Source organism: Chenopodium album, chromosome 7 (genome assembly GCF_948465745.1).
Source record: "Chenopodium album chromosome 7, dcCheAlbu1.1, whole genome shotgun sequence".
Lineage (NCBI taxonomy): Eukaryota > Viridiplantae > Streptophyta > Magnoliopsida > Caryophyllales > Amaranthaceae > Chenopodium > Chenopodium album.
Window position 1 is genome coordinate 71,728,604 of NC_137840.1, and position 19,876 is coordinate 71,748,479.

At 34.4% G+C, this 19,876-nt stretch overlaps 1 protein-coding gene and 1 long non-coding RNA gene across 3 annotated transcripts; one reads left to right on the forward strand and one right to left on the reverse strand.

The window, feature by feature from the left end:
• Positions 1 to 1,598: 1,598 nt before the first annotated feature.
• Positions 1,599 to 9,857, reverse strand: LOC145639426 (putative ABC transporter C family member 15). The gene is made up of 11 exons (XM_081690668.1): positions 9,540 to 9,857; positions 5,836 to 8,189; positions 5,656 to 5,742; positions 4,934 to 5,572; positions 4,329 to 4,493; positions 3,940 to 4,234; positions 3,490 to 3,704; positions 2,764 to 3,069; positions 2,611 to 2,674; positions 2,290 to 2,529; positions 1,599 to 2,154 (listed from the first exon to the last, which is right to left on the reverse strand). Exons 1-11 carry the CDS (start codon positions 9,562 to 9,564, stop codon positions 2,027 to 2,029), a joined length of 4,518 nt encoding a protein of 1,505 aa, XP_081546794.1. The 5' UTR covers positions 9,565 to 9,857; the 3' UTR covers positions 1,599 to 2,026.
• LOC145639427 (uncharacterized) lies at positions 4,367 to 9,295 on the forward strand. Of its 2 annotated transcripts, none has more exons than XR_014114882.1 (4): positions 4,367 to 4,504; positions 7,363 to 7,483; positions 7,639 to 8,007; positions 9,084 to 9,295. It is a non-coding gene; the product is annotated as an uncharacterized LOC145639427 (long non-coding RNA). The 2 variants fall into 2 exon arrangements; XR_014114883.1 differs by lacking the exon at positions 4,367 to 4,504 and adding an exon at positions 5,685 to 5,783.
• Positions 9,858 to 19,876: the final 10,019 nt, after the last annotated feature.

Genomic DNA, 19,876 nt, shown 5'->3' on the forward strand with positions numbered 1-19,876 from the left:
GTTTTCACCAGATTCGAGCACAAAGAAAGCTTCTGGCCTGGTGTCGTTGTTCTTCGACAGTGGAGTGCGCAGCAAATTTCCAGAAAAGGGAAAAGATTAACTCGCAAAAAGGGGAATAAAGAAATAGAAAGGGAAAAAAAATGGGTTGACCCGCGAATTTTTTAATCGGGTGGGGCCCACATACTTAACCAAGGGTACTAAATTCTTTAACCCAAGGTACTCAATTCTTTGGTTGATTTAATTTTTTTCACCTGAATTCTTAACTCAGTACCCAAAAGCAAAATAAAAATAATTGAGTACCTTAAAGGTGAAAATTTTAAGAATTGAGTACCTATTTGTGTGCTTAACTCCAATTTTTTTACTCCATTAGAAACTGTGCGGTCAATCAATTTAATATAAAAAAAATCTTTTAGAAAAAGGAATAATTAATTTACCATTTTCAAACTTTTATTTATCTTTCCTTAAAAAAAAACCTCTGTTTATCTTGAAAAAAAAATAATGATGTCACTAATAGTTTTGGCGGGAATTTTTTTTATGAGAGGTTGACACTTGTACAGTGATGATGTCCGCGGTCATTTCTTTAATTATATTTACAGATTACAGATTACAGATTACTCTGCATTAGCTTAGTGTTAATATTTTTACTTTGTAATAGTAAATATTAATATTTTGAAAATATAATTGCAGAAAAGGTAACAAGGTCTGACATGATTATGAATTATACTCCGCATTAACTTAGTGTAAAAATTAAAGTGTTTTATTTAAAAAATTAAAGTAACGTCATAGCAAGTTTGCACAGAGTAAAACCTTTACTTCAGCTTATTTTTGTTGAATTAAAAATATTTTTATTAAACTGAAGTTATTTTTGTTAAACTTAAATTATCTAAATTAAACTGAAATTATTGTTACTAAATTAAATTTAAATTATTTTTACGGATTTTTAATTGTGTTTCAAAAAAACAAACAAGTCAAATGAATCAAAACCTAATAGTAGTAATACTGTTCTACGAAATTCATTGCCATTTGCCAAACATAACATTTTGTCTCACATTGCCATTTGGCATCACAAATTCTCAAGAACTCATCTTCCTCCAAATTTCCCACATTGTTCAGACCAATTTTTTGAGGTAGGTTACTAATTCCTTTACAATTAACCAAATTCGTTTCTTACTTTCATGATTTCATTCATATAATTCTATAATTAGCATGCTGTAATCTTGTATTATGTCCACTTAAAGTAACTAATTTGACAATTATTATCCAAAATTACGATATCCCAGCTTTTTTTCCAATGAATTATTGCTATCAATTATATGTTTGGATTGATTTTGATGTATACATATGTTCTCTGAATTTTTAGTTTGATTATGTTTGTATAAATTAAAATTATTGTATAGGATGAGATTGGGAAGAGTACTGAGCAGCTAATGAGTTACAGTATTGTCCTTTGATCCCTCAGTCTCGGGTTCGAGTTTGGTAACCCCACTTCCCCCTCTTGCATTTGATGCTAATATAAGGAGGGAGAGCCCAAATCATAATTTATTTTGTTAATTTCAATGTTAAGCATATTTTTTCATACAAATTTGATTATTTCAATGTTTGCCAAAAATGGCTCATTGAGTCATTATTATCTAAGATGCAAGTTGCTTGATTAGTTGATTATATGCTATGGTAGTAATATAACCCTACATAGTTATTAGTTAAGTGACCGGAAGAGCTGAGTCGAAAGCGTGAGCTCTTACAATAAAGGCTCATATAGTGTATCTTAGTACAATTTTCTAGGAATGCTATATAAGGGTAGTTAAACACGGCGAGGGAGGCACATATGATGCATCACTTCTCTTGTTGCCGTCATAATATGGATGGACACGCTAGTGCCTAGAGATGCAAGGATGGAGAACCTTGAGAGATTGTTGTATTGCATGATCGTTATAGTAGTCTTGTTTTCCTTAGGTTGCTCTTTGGTTTAAACATCTTGCTAGATGTGTCGTCGTCTCCATTGCTTATGCTTATTTACTTCATGTTTTCAACCTTCAAGTTTTGCTGTGTTGTTGAAAGTCTGTGATCTTGTAGAGTACTCCCTAACCAAGCGTGAGAAAAATGAATCTTCTCTCTCTAGGAGCTTTGATGGTGAATCATATTCTGCAATCCTTCCTGTTTTTGCCAAAACAAACTTTCGTATTAATTATCTTGGTATTTTTAGCCTCAAAGAATTCAACATAGTCTGATGTCAAATAAATAGAAAAAAAAAATACTACGTATATAAAAGAAAGGGAACTTGAATAATACCATCATTGAGAACAAGGACTAGATCACTATCAACAACTGTGTGTATTCTGTGAGCTATTGTGACAATTGTTCGTTCTTGAAATTCCTGGTTAATAATCTTCTGAATTACTCCATCAGTAGCAGAATCGACTGATGCAGTTGCTTCATCTAAAACCAAGACACTACTGTGCTTTAGTAGTGCCCTTCCTAAGCAGAACAATTGTCTTTGTCCAACACTCCAATTTTCACCATTTTCAACCACTATATATCATATACAACAAGTTAGATTATCTAGTAAGAACAATCTTATTCCATATTTCTGAAAAAGTTTGATTTATTCACCTGTGGATTCCAATCTTCCTTCCTTGGCCCGTACAAGGTCTCCTAGTTGGCATTTGTCTAATGCCTAATAGTTGCAAAGCATTGTATTACTGATTTGTTTTCATTTATACCTAAGAAAAAAAAAATGGTAAAGCAATTGATTAAATTACTTACCTCCCATATATCATTGTCAGAATGCTGTTGGAGTGGATCAAGGTTTATTCGAACTGTACCATCAAACATTGTTGGATCCTGTGGAATGATGCTGAGCCTTGATCTCAAGTCATGAAGACCTATCTTGCAGATATCTACATCATCAATTATAATGCTCCCCTCCCTTGGTTCCACAATGCGGAATAGAGCTTGTATAAGTGTTGATTTTCCACTGCCTGTCCTTCCTACCACACCAATCTTCTTCTTTCCAGGTAATGTGCATGTTATGTTTTTCAGGACGGAGGGAAGATGTTCAGCATAGCGTATCTGCAGCATCATGAATTTGGGACTGACATTATTATCAGAGTAATTTGTTTTCTGCTTATTATTGTCATAAGAATTTCTGAACTGCAATAGTTGCTCCTTTTGTCTTACAAAGCTTGCATGATTGCTTTTGACTCACATATTAAGATTTGAGTATTGAAAATGGGGTAGAAACAAACAGAAGTATTTGAAAGTGTTGGCTTAAAGTTAGGGTGGGGAGAGAAAATAAAAAGTAAGATCAAGTGGATTGAGATATAAGTAGTACTCGCCTACTCATAGTAAGAAAAAGCAGATAGAGAGAAAATGCCATAGATGGAAAATGCAATGCGTATTTTGGGACATCCAATTTGAAACCATTTAAGTTTTGGTGGGGCAGAAGAAATTTAGAATTTCTGCTTCTTAATTAAACCTTCAGCAGCTTACCTGTAAATTCTGGAAAGTGATTGTTCCAGTAGTTGGCCAGTTGTTTGGTGGTCTGCAGTCGTCAATGATCATAGGTGCCTCACTATTAAGCTCTGTGTACTGAAGAACTCTTTCCACTGATATCATCTTATTTTCTGCATTGCATATATTCCATATGACTGAAGCTTGCAAAACATTCAAATTAATTCCATATGTCACTGCCAGACCTGCAATGCCTGCAAAAGATTCGAAAAACGTTAGGTTTCTTCAATAATAATTGCAATTCATCCTATTATTCCTATAGTAAGCTGTATAGGATGATAATATTTCCAACGAGCGATTGAAGTAGACCTTATTACTTATTAAACTTCTGATATGTTATATTGCCATGCATTTTAAACAGTCTTAGCCACTAGACAATACAAATATTTTATTCATTCTAGTTTTACTCATCAGATCTAGAGAGCTTACTTGGATTTATAATTCCATCTGGAAGAGATACTAACAGAACCAATGAAAATGCAAACACAAAGTTAGATAATTGATTGAGTCTGAATGAAAGCCACTCCATTGCTGATACATTGTGAAACCATGGTCTTGAAAATCCATCTACTAATACAAGATTTGCATTGATAAATCGATCCTTTTGGTCAAATGCACGTATTGTTGCTGCCCCTGAAAGTGATTCTCCAAAATGATGTAGGATGGGAGCCTTCTGTATTTCAGATAATCGTGCTAGCTCCCTTGCAGTTGGTATGTAGTATTGCTGCACGGAATATCATTATATTCACGATTGTAATATTTTTGTCTTATCATCTTTGCAATGATCCTTAAGTAGGTTTCAAGTACAATTTGCTTACCTTATACCATATGCAGATTGCTGTTACTGGAATGAAGATGAGAAAGACCTCCCATGCGACCTGTGACATGACTGCAATGGTGCCGAGAAGCTGGATCATTGAGAAAGCTGCCCAGCCCAATCTTTGTGCCATTTCCAAGTCCAATACACTTTGGTCAGATGATGCCTGTATATGTAGTAAGTGTTAAATTTAACATATGATTGCCTTTTTTTTTTTTTTTTTTAATATACAAATTCCCTTGATTGTTTTTATTATGTAAAAGCTGGAAAATTCTTTCCCTGAAACATAAATCCTTCTTACTTGCATTTCATACCACAAGGTGGAAATGGATCAAGTAAATTGCTTAATGCATTTATAATTTAGAAAGTCTTTAATGCAGACATGAGTACTCTGATTAATATTCTTGATCTGACCGATAAATTAACATAAATCTCAGATGATTTGAGTGCCTTCTGTATTTCTGTTTGACAAAAGTGGGAGGTATGTTTCTGTTATGTAGATAGGGTTCATCCTTAGATATGTTTATGAAATTATGAATTATATTTAGATGATTGTATTGCACATATAAAATTACTGCAATTTAAAGTATTTAGACTGACTCTTACCCGATTCAGTATTCTTCCAGTTGGAGTTGAATCAAAAAATGACATTGGAGCTCGTAATACACTGTGTAACATATTCTCAAAGAGTTTTTGTGCAGTAGAAAGGCCGGCGTATGCTAATACTGATGCCCTTACTAAGACACAAAATGAGCTTATGATAGAAAGAATGGCATATACAAGTAAGACATAGTCCATCTCAGCTACAGGTGCTGCATCACCTGAAGTTGGACAAGCCCATGCCATCCAGTAATTACTTGCTATTTGTAACACTTGAAATGATGACTGGGCTAAAACTATCACCGGAACCAAAATACCACGTTTCACTATGGTAAGATAAGCCCAATATACTTCCTTCCCTATACTTCCTTTCTCTCTTTCTTCATCTTGTATCAACCTCCCTTCCTTCTCTTTCATTTCAGGAGAAAGTTTTTCCTCTTCTTCATCCCTTGTTTGAATCTGTTCAGCACTTGGTTGGACATTTTGTGGTAAAGAACTTTTAGAAGTTCTACCAGAAGCACCTTCAACTTTAAGAACAGAATCTAGAGCTTGACTATGAGCTCCAACCAGAACTTCAAACCCAATATTCTGCTTCAAAAGTTCCTTAAAAGTCCCTGCTTCTGATATTTTTCCATCTTGCATAACCTGTTTATAAGAAGTTCCCTCATGAATTGATATATCTAGCTAGATAGTGCATAAAACATTGCTATGAATTTGTGATTACATACCAGAATGAGGTCTGCTGCTGGTAGAAATTCGACTTGGTGGGTCACATAAAAGATTGTCTTGTCACCGAGAACCTCCATCAGACATTCCTGTTTATTGGAAATCAGAACATTGTAAGAGAATGAACTATGTAAGACTCAGTTTAATTTGACATATATGTCTTACAAGTTACAAGTGCTTACTTGAAATAGTTGTGTGCCTGTATGTGCGTCAACTGCACTAAAAGGATCATCAAGCAGATATATATCTGCATCCTGGTATACTGCACGAGCAATTTGTATCCTTTGTTTCTGGCCTCCACTCATATTAATACCTCTTTCTCCAATCTCTGTTAAGTCACCTTGTGGGAAAAGTTCAAAATCTTTCAATAAAGCACATGCTTTAACTGTTCTATCATACTTTGCTGCATCATAAGAGCTCCCAAAGAGTATGTTCTCTTTAATATTTCCTGTCAGTATCCACGGGGTTTGAGGAACATAAGCTTTAGACCCGCTAATCTTCACAGTCCCGGAGATCTTAGGAATTTCTCCTATTAAGCCAGAAAGCAAACTGGATTTTCCTGATCCCACAGTTCCACATATTGCCACTTTCATTCCCCTTGTGACCTGCAAGTTTATTTTATCTAAGGTGGGAGTTCCTGAATTAGGATCCCAGCTGAATTTCCCCCCTTCTATGTCTATGGCATAGGGTGTCTTATCTTTTGAAACAAACTCGACTGCATCTTGCTGAATTTCTTCTCCTTGGAGGTAAGAAGAAACCCTATCAGCCGATACTTTAGCTTGTGCTACAACGTTGAGTAAGTCTGGCAGACTAAATATGGGATCCTGCAACATACGGAAGGTTGCTAACGCAGATAATACACTACCTGCTGTGAGCGGAATTCCCATTAGAAGACAAGCTCCAAATGTTATTATAGAAATAAAGGTAGGTGAGCCCCAGAAAATGAAGGCCCCAACAGCCCCTAGTCTCAGTGACTTCCATATCCAAGAAGACTCTATATTTCTTAAACTTTCTAACTTGTGTCGAAACTGATTGTCCCATGCTTGAAGTTTTATCGACTTCATGTTACGCAGGATTTCTGAGGTGGCTTTCATCCGAGCATCTTTAGCATCCATGATCTTTGACTGGTATTTTTTCTGCGTTCTTGTTAGAGGTATATTGCAAGACATAACAACTAAAGTGGCAGCTAATCCTGCAAGTGACCCCAAACCTAGACTCGTATGCAGAACATAGATTGCTAATGATATTTGTACCGGTAACATCCATAGTGTATTTACATACCATACAAAATCAGAGATTCTTTGAACATCTACACTCATGTAGTTCATTATCTCTCCACTGGTGTGACTCTGTCTTGCTTGACATGACAACATTAAGCCCTTTTGATATATCTGAGATATCATAGCAGCTCTGAGGCGGAGCCCTAATTGACGAGCCCCAAAGATCCATTGCCTTTGTGCAATTGTTTCAACCACTTTGGCCCCTAGAAATCCAAGAGCAAGGAGGTAGCCAGTTTTTAGGCTGCTGTGTTTCTTTTCACTGAGGAAAACCACAAAATCGTTGATTAGATACGGACCAACATATGAAGCAAATGCACTTATTACTGCAAACAAGGCATTTACAGCTGCTTTTTTCCATGCTAATCGGAAAATTGCCTTATACACTGATGTGCTATTCGTGATTCCTTCTTCCTCTTTGGCTTGTTTTAGGTTTTCATCGAAGCAATGAGAGAGAAAGGCAGCAGAGTCTTTCACATCAACCTCTGGGATCTCATCCTGCTCAAGTGGCTTCTTTTTTCCAATGACAAACAGTGGATTCAGCCATGAGAAGGTAACAAGATCCAGAAGAGTAGCTTTGCTGTAAAGTGACTCGACTTTTCCTTTAAATTTTTTTCCAGTTTCTCCATTGAGAAGTGGTTCAGTCAAATTGCTTCTTGCATTGTCATGCTCTATTTTCATCTTCCCTTGAATGGAAATTACCAACAGGCTGACTGATGCGAAAAAACCAAGAAAATCTGCATACTCTTGAATCCTAAGCTGCCCATGATTGTCCATTACAAAATTACAAGCAAGGGCAACATGACAAGCTGTGATCAAGAAGCTGCAAACCCACCAGAATCTTAGAATTCCGGGGAAAATGAGGTAATTCTTGGTTAAAGTCTTGCACAATACAATTATCGTGATTATCCATGATATAACCTGCAAAATTTCAGCTGCGAGAGCAGGAACATAGTGATCGCACGAAATCTTGTTTCCTTTTACCAGCAGGCATAAAGAAGTCAAGTGCACACTCAAAAGCAAACTGGAAGAAACAATGCTAACTTTCGAGCAAAGGCTTAATCTTGCATTATCAGGGTACATATCTGCATCTTTTTCTGTTGCTTTTGTAGTGAACATGTGTACTGCATATGCCATTTTTCTGATGAAGTATAGCAGTAGAATCCCATAGAACCCCAGCAGCAAAAATGTGCTGATCTCTTCCCACAAGCAGGGGGACTTTAGCTGTTCCCATGCTGTTGGTTTCAATAGCTTTATATCTGCCATACGAAACAAAAAACGATTCAATGATTATACTTGAAAAATATAGTTTAAGCTATATCAATAGACTGATCATGAGTTCTCAAATTGACTACTATATACAGAGCACATTATGGCATCGACTTTTTGTACAATGCCATAATACTCCCTCAATTCCATACTATATTTTTTTATTCAACCTTGTCTGTCATTTAACAAATTTGTACACTATTATTTGTTAATTTCGATGCCAATTTAATTGTATGGATGAAAATAGTTTCCAGGCCGAACATTAATCTGCAAGTCCTAACTCAACAACACTTTCAACCCCGATGAAACCACAAGCTTAGCATCTATTGTGTATAAGATGAATTTATCACCTCATCTCCAAGAAATTTTCTGTTTCAACTGTTAATTAAACAGGCAATATAGCCATAACTTTGTCACCAACAACAAAGCCTTGGAATGACTACCTCTGTCCAGAATTAGTAGTCGATATGGTTAGTAGTTCAGTTAACACTATCAACATGACAATTGATTGTAGATCGAAGGAATTGTAAGACATCTTTTTCGGAGTTTTGCCATGTTGAAAATTGTAAGATATAGCCTACGGCACAAGTAGTGATTAAAGTGTTCATAAAAGATAGTAATAAAGATGGCAAGATATGCTTTTTTGTATGCAACTTGATTACTGATAATAGAATAATCTGCTACTACTTTATATTGTCCTATTGTAGAGCCACTTTTAGTAGGAAAGCTTATCAATTTTTTATAGTGCGTCATAAATTATCAATTAATGTTGATAAAAAGTATTGCTTTTGTTCTTCTTAGTTATGTTTGTCCCTTCTTTTCCATAATATTTACCCGAAATACTCCTAGATTACTACAAAATGATCAACTTTTGTTTATTTCAGGCTACCAAAACATGTTACTTATTGCTGTTTTAGATGAATGATCTTACTCCATGACTCCCATCACATAGCGCGAAGTCAAGAATATGAAGAGCAATACTCCCAAGTTTCAACTTCTAACAATGTAGCAAGAGATGAAGTTTCAACCTAACTGTATATCCATCCATATACATATCATAATGCAGTTTTCAGGCCTTATTCATGGTCTTTATTTCTATTTTAGCTTCATAATCGGCGTGTTAAACCTTACTTAAAACCATTAAACACGAAACAAATAGCATTAACCCAGCTAAGGTAATGTAAAGTACAACAACGCAATCTTCGAGGGTGCTTAAATACAACCTCCCGGCCTTGCCATAACATAATCATAGGAAACAATATAACAATATAATGCATTTAGCAAAAACTACCAAAAACACAACATAAAAGAACAATCAACATAATTAAAGAGGAACTTACTTGCTACAAGAAAAGAATAGGGCATGATTATCCCCCTCCAATTTTCAGCCCTTTTTTTGTATGTTTGTTGAAAATACTTGTATGTGAAAAAATAGTCCTAATACAAAGGACTACAAAGAAGCTCAAAAGCATAGTATTGTAGGCAATATATAATAGTGGAGAAAAACAGAGAAATCTATCTGATCAAGTGGGACCCACATATCATATAATAAAGTAATTGATGGGTGTTAAACTGGTAATTGATAATTAGTGAGTAATCAACTTTTTGTTGGGTTTAATTAGAGAACCAAAACTGGGTTTTGAAGAAATTCACGTGATGCAAGTAAGGTTAAGATTGCAGGGGATTGATTCTTTTTTGGATTTTAGGGCATTTGTTTGTGTTTGTGGTTTAAAGAAAATCTAAAATGTTTATGAAATTATTATTATTATTATTATTATTATTATTATTATTATTATTATTATTATTATTATTATTATTATTATTATTATTATTATTTTTTCCCCTTCTTAGAGATTATAATTGAGAGAGAAAAGGTTAGAAATTGTGAATTTAGGGTAAGCCTCAACAACCCCTAGTATTTTGGCTGTGTTGTTGATTTTTTGGGGGTTTTGACGAGTTCTAAATGATGGGGCTTTAAAAAGAAGAGAAAATTACAAATTGCAATGGGATTATGTCAATTGTATAAAAGTGAAAGAAAAAAAAATGTATAAAAGTGTGAATAAATAATTAAGCCCTTGTTTGGTTCATGTGAGAAGTACTCCCTTTCCATGGAAATTTATATTTTTTCCATTATCATTTTCCTAGGAAATTCAACTCATTAAGGAGGAAGTTGGTAAGTAAATTCCCATAATTATTGGGGATTTGCATTTCCTTTATAATTGTTAAATCCCATGCTTATCTGATTTCCCTTCAATCAAACACAACTCCATATTAATACAGAGTACTCCGTACTTCCCAGGAAATTTTATTTCAAAGGAAATTGACTTCCAATCAAACAACATGAGAATATGCAAATGGTATTCCAACGGCCATAAAATTAGCGATTATATTGGCTTCCTAAAGTGGTGAGATATTGAAAAACCACTGAACCTTCTTTCTAAAAAAAAAAAGAAAAAAGAAATGGTTGAACCTTTAATGATCTAACACACGACAATATATGATTTTTTAATTTTCCTTGAGACAATTCACTACGTTTGAATTAAGGAGTATATTTGTGCTAACAACATAAAAATAGCTAGATTACCCCAATATCATTCAGGAATTTATTTTTTGCATCAAAATAAATTAATTAAGGAATTTATCTTCGAACTTTCAAACTTTTCCAAAGTTTTGGTCATAAATTTACTTGTTTTTCTAAATGCTCTAAGCATTTACCTTTAGCATGTATCACGACTTGCCCTCTTAAGCTCTTTAAAAAAAATCGAGGTTGTCCTTTTGGAATATCAAGAACCATTGATTTTTTAAAAGGTTAATGACTTGTAAAAAACTTGAACTTGCATTTTGGTTTGTTATCAAATTCGGGAAGTAGGGTATATTTTTAAGAGTTATGGCTTTACCATTATGGGTGTCTATTTAGATTGCGTGATACAAATTTTAACTATAAACCATTCTAATCACTTTATGTTCGCTAATTTTAGAAAAAAATAAACTACAATGTAAAGTAATAAAATAAGTTTAATTTACAACTTAAATAAATTTGAACAAATTATATGACTTCACATGTACCAGTAGTTATTTAAGTGAAAATTTAAAAAAAAAACGAAGGTGCATTATTTTCTAAAGCTGTCAAAAGTTGATCCGATCCGAAATACCGACTCAAATCCGAATATTAGCTAAACCATCTGAACCCGAAAAAATGGTGACCCAAACCCAACCTAACCCGACCTGAAACCAAACTTAGACCCGAGTTGACCCGAGTATGTGAGACTCAAACCCGAACATGAACTAACCTGGAGATGACCCGACCCGAATGTAACCCATAAATTATTGACCTGAACCGAACCCGACTTGAACCGAAATTGACCCAAACTGTTTTAACCCGTCAAAACCCGAATTTAACCCGACTTGTTACTAACCTGACCTGAATTCAACCCGACTCGTTCCTAACCCGACCCGAATTTAACCCAACCTGTTACAAACCCCACCCAAAATCAACCCGACTTGAAATTAACCTGACCCAAATTCAACCCGACTTGTTATTGACCCGACCCGAATTTTACCAGACCTATTGCTAACCTGACCCAAAAAATTAAACCCGATCTATTACTAACTCGACTCGAAATCAACATGACTTGTTATTGACCCGGCCTAAATTCAACCCAAATTGTTCCTGACCCGATTTCAAATCACCTTAAATGCAATTTAGACCACCTTATTATTGTTGATCAAATCATTTTGTTTAGGGAGACCAAGTCGGTCCAGGCCAGCAAAAGAAAGGAGCATCATCCTCAAATTTAAGAATTAAATATAGTAATATATTTGTTGTATAGTCAAAGGAGATAATTATCTTCCTAAATTATAGACTATAGACCATAGTTCCCTAGTATATTGTCACATATATTATAGTCAAAGGAAATAATTAGCTTGACAAAAATGATAATTATCTATTTATAGTTAGTTGAACCCGAATATGATCTGACTTGGAAATGACCCGACCTGATTGTAACCTGCAAATTATTGACTTGAACATAACCCGACTTGAATCCGAGAATGACCCAACTTGGAAATGACCCAACCTGATTATAACCCGCAAATTATTGATTTGAACTGAACCCGACTTGAACCCGAGACTAACCCGACTTGAAAATGACCCGATTGACCCGAGAATTACCCTAACCCGTTTTAACCCGTGAAAACCCGAATTAAACCCGACCTATTGTTCACCCAACCCGAATGTAACTCGACCCAAACCCGATAAGAAGCGTGACCCGACTTAAGCATGACCCAACCCAAACCCGACCCGCATAGTTTATGGAATTAATCCGAATTGACCCGACCCACTCTTACCGACCTAAACCCGACCCGTTTACCCGAATTAAAAGCTATACCCGAAACCTCCGAAATTTCTCAAAAAGTGTGGATATTAGCCTTTAATTTTGGAATTTTTTGACTTTTTTTCACCCAAAAATAAAAATTGCCAAAATGTTTACCATGGTCCCTAATACCCTCCGTGAGTCCAATTGGTTGGGTGGAACCATCCAATTTGTCTTTAAACGACCAGTTTACAACTTGGACCGGTTTCATTAATTCAAGCCTACCACGAACATTTATGATAACATATAATGATCATTTATGGTTCCAAACGGCATTATATGACCCCGAGATGTATCCCCTAAAATCTCAATGCTTTTTGATACCGGCCTCGAAACAATCGAAATTTCTCAAAAAGCGTGGATATTAGCCTTCAATTTTGGAATTTTTTTACTTTTTTTTCGCCCGGATATAAAAATTGCCGAAATGTTTACCATGGTCCCTAATATCCTCCGGGAGTTCAATTGGATGGGTGAAACCATCCAATTTGCCTTTAAACGACCAATTTATCGGTTTACAACTTGCATCGATTTCATTAATTCAAGCCTACCACGAACATTTATGACAACAAATAATAATCATATATGGTTCCAAACGACATTATATGACCCAGAGATGTATTCTCTAGAATTTCAAGACTTTTCGAATCCGGGTCCCGAAGACTCCAAATATTTTCAAAAAGCGTGGATAATAGCCTTCAATTTTTGAATTTTTTGACTTTTTTCGCCCGTATATAAAAATTGTCGAAATTTTTACCATGGTCTTCCATATCCTCCGGGGGTCCAATTGGGTGGGTGGAATCATCCAATTTGCCTTTAAACAACCAATTTACCGGTTTACATCTTGCACCGATTTAATTAACTCAAGCTTACCACGAACATTTATGACAACATATAATGATCATATATGGTTCCAAATGGCATAATATTACCCCGGGATTTATCCCCTAATATCTCAACCCTTTTCGACATCGCGCCTCGAAACCTTCAAAAATTTTCAAAAAGCGTAAATATTAGCCTTCAATTTTGGAATTTTTTGACTTTTTTTCGATCGTAAATAAAAATTGTCAAAAGGTTTACCCTGGTCCCTAATACCCTCCGTGAGTTCAATTGGCTGGGTGGAACCATCCAATTTGCCTTTAAACAACCAATTTACCGTTTTACAACTTGTACTGATTTCATTAACTCAAACCTAACTATGACAACATATAATGATCATATATGGTTCCAAACGACATTATATGATCCTGAGATGTATTCCCTAAAATCTCAAGTATTTTCGACACCGGGCCTCGAAACCTCCAAAATTTCTCAAAAAACGTGTACATTAGCCTTAAATTTTGGAATTTTTTGACTTTTTTTTCATTTGTAATTAAAAATTGTCGAAATATTTACCATGGTCCCTAATACTCTCCGGGAGTCCAATTAGGTGGATAGAACCATCCAATTTGCCTTTAAATGGCGAATTTACCAGTTTACAACTTGCACCGATTGCATTAACTCAAGCCTACCATGAACATTTATGACAACATATAATGATCATTTATGGTTTAAAACAGTATAATATGAGCCCGAGATGTATCCCCTATAATCTCAAAGCTTTTCAGCACCGGGTCCCGAAACCTCAAAAAATTCTCAAAAAGCGTGGATATTAGCCTTCAATTTTGGAATTTTTGACTTTTTTTTGCCGAATATAAAAATTACCGAATTGTTTACCATTATCCTTAATATCCTTCGATAGTCCAATTGGGTGGGTGGAACCATCCAATTTGCCTTTAAACGGCCAATTTACCGGTTAACGACTTGCACTGATTTCATTAACTCTAGCCTACCACGAACATTTATGACAAAAATAATGATCACATATGGTTCCAAACGACATTATATGACCCCGAGATGTATTCCCTAGAATTTCGAGACTTCTATACACCGGGCCTCGAAAACTCCCAAATTTCTCAAAAAGATGGATATTACGATCCGAGTAGCGTTCAATTTTTTAATTTTATGACTTTTTTTCGCCAGAAAATAAAAATTGCCGAAATGTTTATCATGATCTCTAATAGCCTCCGGGAGTCTAATTGGGTTGGTGGAACCATCCAATTTGACTTTAAAAGGCCAATTTACCGGTTTACAACTTGCACCGACTTCATTAACTCAAGTCTACCACGAACATTTATGACAACAAATAATTAGCATATATGGTTCCAAACGAAATTATATGACCCGGAGATGTATTCCCTAATATCTCAAATCTTTTTGACACTGGGCCCCGAAACCTTCGAAATTTCACAAAAAGCGTGGATATTAGGTTTGAATTTTCGAAATTTATGACTTTTTTCGCCCGGAAATAAAAATTGCCGAAATGTTTAACATAGTCCCTAATACCCTCCAGGAGTCCAATTGAGTGGGTGAAACCATCTAATTCGTCTTTAAACAGCCAGTTTACCGGTTTACAATTTGCACCGATTTTATTAACTCAAGCCTACCACGAACATTTAAGACAATATATAATGATCACATATGGTTCCAAACGACATTATATGACCCCGAGATGTATCTCCTAAAATCTCAAGGCTTTTTGACGCCGGGCCCCGAAACCTCCAAAATTTCTCAAAAAGCGTGGATATTAGCCTTTAATTTTGGAATTTTTAGACTTATTTTAGCCCAGAAATAAAAATTGCCGAAATGTTTACCGTGGTCCCTAATACCCTCCGAGAGTCCAATTCGATGGGTTGAACTGTACAATTTGCCTTTAAACGACCAATTTACGAGTTTACAACTTGCACCGATTTCATTAACTCAAGCTTACCACTAACACTTATGACAACAAATAATGATCATATATGGTTCCAAATAACATTATATGGCCCCGAGATGTATTCCCTAAAATTTCAATACTTTTCAACACCGGGTCCCGAAACCTCCAAAATTACTTAAAAATGGTGAATATTAGACTTCAATTTTGGAATTTTTTTTACTTTTTTTCCGCCCGAAAATAAAAATTGCCGAAATGTTTACCATGGTCCCTAATACCCTCCGGGAATCCAATTAGGTGGGTTGAACCATCCAATTTGCCTTAAACGAACAACCAATTTACCGATTTATAACTTGCACTGATTTCATTAACTCAAGCCTACCACGAACATTCATGACAAGATATAATGATCATATATGGTTCCAAACGACATTAATGCATTATATGACCCTGAGATTTATCCCCTAGAATTATCTTCCTAAATTATAGACTATAATTCCCTAGTATATTTCCATATATATTATAGTTAAAGGAAATAATTAGCTTGATAAAAATGATAGTTATCTATTTATAGTTAGTTGAACCCGAATATGACCTGACTTGGAAATGACCCGACCTGATTGTAACCTGCAAATTATTGACTTGAACATAATCCGACTTGAATCCGAGAATGACCCGACTTGGAAATGATCCAACCTGATTATAACCCGCAAATTATTGACTTGAACCGAACCCGACTTGAACCTGAGACTGACTCGACTTGAAAATGACCCGACCTGATTATAACACCCAAATTATTGACTTGAACCAAACCCGACTCAAACCCAAGAATGACCCGACCTGATTCTAACCCGCAAATTATTGAATTGAACCGAACCCGACTCGAACCCGAGAATTACCCTAACCCGTTTTAACCCGTGAAAACCCGAATTAAACCCGACCTATTGTTCACCTGACCCGAATGTAACCCGACCTATTATTAACCCGACCTAAACCTGACCCAAACCCGATAAGAAGTATGACCCGACTCAAGCATGACCCAACCCAAACCCGACCCGCATAGGTTATGGAATTAATCCTAATTGACTCGACCCGAGTTAACCCGACTCACTCTTACTTGACCAAAACCCGACCTGTTTACCCGAATTGACAACTCTATTATTTTCCGCAATAAAATCCACCAAAGTAAAACGATCCCCCTATTCCCTAAATGGACCATATACCAAAAAGAAAGAAAAATGGAGGAAAAAAGAAAGTGAGCAATTTGATTTTGTTAGTTTAGAATGCAAGCAAAAGTCCCTTTCAAGTTTTGAGGCTTTCCAGGCCATTAAACAAAGATCTTGCCAAAGTTGAAGTGATCCCATATGGCATTTGCCCACCCATTTCAGTAAGGTGTTTCCCACTCTAGGGATAGCAACATACATCATACATACTAGTGGTGTCAACATTCAATATATATCATAATAATGCTTGATTGTTTTTTTTTTTCTTCTTTCAATTGTTACAATATGCTTGGAGTATGTTTGCTCCACACAAATAAAGTGATAACACACCTATGATTCTACATTCGAGCCTATTTTTAAGGCTTTTTCCGATTATGTTTTAGAAGTATTATGTCAACCGCTTAGATTTTCTCTCTTTGTTTGTAGACGTAACTAACATATTGTAATTAAACCACGAAAATCTGTTTGTTTTGATTTGATGTCCATAAATCTTTCTTGTATTTATTAAACCACCAATATAAGGAAAATCTTTCCATTTAATAAATAATTTACATGATATTGTTCACTAATAAGTTCAAATTAAAAGACAAAAAATTGCTAGCCAAACTATTAGCTTTATAAGCGGCTATGAACAAAAGTACCCTTATAAAATGGTATAGATTATCATCAACTTATAAGCGGCTATGTTGGTAAAGTTGTCAATAAAGTTAGTGGCTCTACTAGAGTGTAAGTTGCGGATCGAGTGTCCTTTTGTTGTTGAGGCTATTGTATTTGTAAAGTGTTTTGTCGATCATTTTATTAATAATTGATTACCTAAAAGAAAATTTTAGTGGCCGATAAATATATAATAATTAGATGGACTTGCGCCACAGCTATTATTAATAAAAAGTGAAATAACGATAAGAATTAAAATATATACAAACGTAAAATAGATTTCATCTTAAAACTAATTGGTAACAAAATAACCTATTTAAATAGGCGGTTTTATCCTATCTTATGTTCCTAATTATTCTTCCTTGGGTCTCGAGTGTTCTTAATTATGAAAGCAAATGATTACTCTTTTTAATTTCCAGTTTCTTACTCTGTTGATGAATTTGTTATTTTTGTCTTTTGTTCTTGTAAAAGTCATGCACATTAGTGGTACTCTATTTTTTCAATTCACTATTTTGGGTGAAAATGTTGATTGGATATAATTAAATATGAAGTATATTCAGTGGCGGATCTTGACTGAAAACATTAGAGGGGCCGGAATTTAAATATTTAACCTCTTCCTCAGAAGTATCACTATGTCCAAAAAATTTATAAGTAAATATAGGTTATTTTAGTTTATCAACTAATTAATTACAATAATTTACGGGGAGCCAGGCCCCGATGGCAGGTCCCCCTCTGAGTATATCATTGATCAATGTCTCGCATTTGACATAAATGTTAATCAAAATAGAGCACTTAAAAAAATAAAGTAAAAATGGAGTTTTATTTAAGCATGTTAAATAGGCTAGGTTAGGTTGATATGAACCTGAATTAAAAAGTTTGACGAACTAAATGGATTAACTCCAAGTTGAGATTTCTAATATTAGCCTAACTCTTTTATGTTTCAGGTCGGGTTTGAGTATCTCATTATTTAAGCATGTTGAAAATTACAACCAATTTCGTTTGTTTTGAGTTAAATTCAAGTTATATTATTGAGTCTAGTTAGGCTTTTTTTGAAAGTGGAAAACCTAAATTGTTCGAGTTAAGAACCAGCCATAACCATTATCTCGTCATATACATGTCGTAAAGATTCCATTGTACATTCAAGGTGAATCTTGAGATGATTTGGTAAAAAACCTAAGGCAACTAGCTACTACTTTTAATAATGGTCATTTACGCTTTTGGGAAAATCATATTGGAGCGGCTTTCCAATTGAACAAAAAGTAGCACTAAAACTTACCCTTGCTAGCTTCAAGTTTATAGTGGAAATCTAATGTAAGGAGCACGAACACCCGAGTATATAAAAGAATTTGGTTGACAATGAAATATCAATAATGCTTTTCTTTATAAATGGGCAAGACATTGCTAACTTTTTTTAGTGTTTGGCAAAGTAAAGTAAAGGGAAACATTAGGTATTAATCTTAATTTTGAGGTACTTTTCTTATTGTTACAAAGCTACTAAAATTAGCTTTAGTAATTGTAAAAACTAAACATGTACGGCCATTTTCATGCTGATTAATGCATATTTTCGGCTATATAAATCTTTAATAATTGTTATTAAATATAATAAATTGATACAGTTTAAATGTTTCATCTCTACAAAAATGGAATTAAATTATAACGAGGTTTTTTTTTGTTACTGTAGTATTTATATGTAGACTTAATAATTATAAGGAAGGTGTTTTAATATTTCAAAAAAAAAAAAAGGAAGGTGTTTTAAGATTAAAAATAAGGTTAAACACTCAAAATCACGATAATGATAGGACCACATACAAAAAGCTAAGGATTTGATTATTGATTCTTAAAATTGATAGCAAGAGTTTTTATGATCACCACATGTTTTAATTTGGTTGATTAGTATGATTACATATAAAATCGAAATTGTTTTGATTTTGACAACAATTTGTTGGTGACATGCATTTCAAGAAATAATTGCCCTTTTATTTTGTTGATTGTTCCATTGATACAATTACTTTCAAGCTTTTTGTCCCACTTATATATCGTTTTCTATGGCATGACGACCATCTTTTTAATCATTAAGTACTAGTCTTTGAAATAAATAGATCATTCATTACTATATAATAGAAATAATTAATTAGGACTAGATAGTTATTGATTGAGATTACACATCTTTTACTTGTTTGTTCTTTGTGATAAGAATCATTGTCATTTTTAGTAAGCTAGTTTATCGAGGCTACATAACTAGAGGGGAAAAATTACCCAATAACAAAAATGGACACAAAAAAACTGGCAAAGGCTACATAAAACTATACTAGAGGTCTACAAATTACTCAATAATAATAATAATAATAATAATAATAATAATAGACACGAAAAATTGGACATGGTGGTGTGAAAAAAAATTGTTGTGTAAGATAATATTTGTATGGCATCCTTTTTTGTTTTCAGTTTCATTTTTTTTTTAAAACTAAAAACCAAAAACAGGAAATAAGAAAAAGATGTTTCCACTTTTCTGTTATCAGTTTTCAATATTATTATGATTTTAATAAGTTTGAATAATTTTTGACTCATTATGTGACATATATTATATGGTTTTAAAAAACAAAAAACCAAAAAACAGAAAACCACAGTGATGCCAAACGAACACGACTAGTAAGTATATATATATATTACGAAGT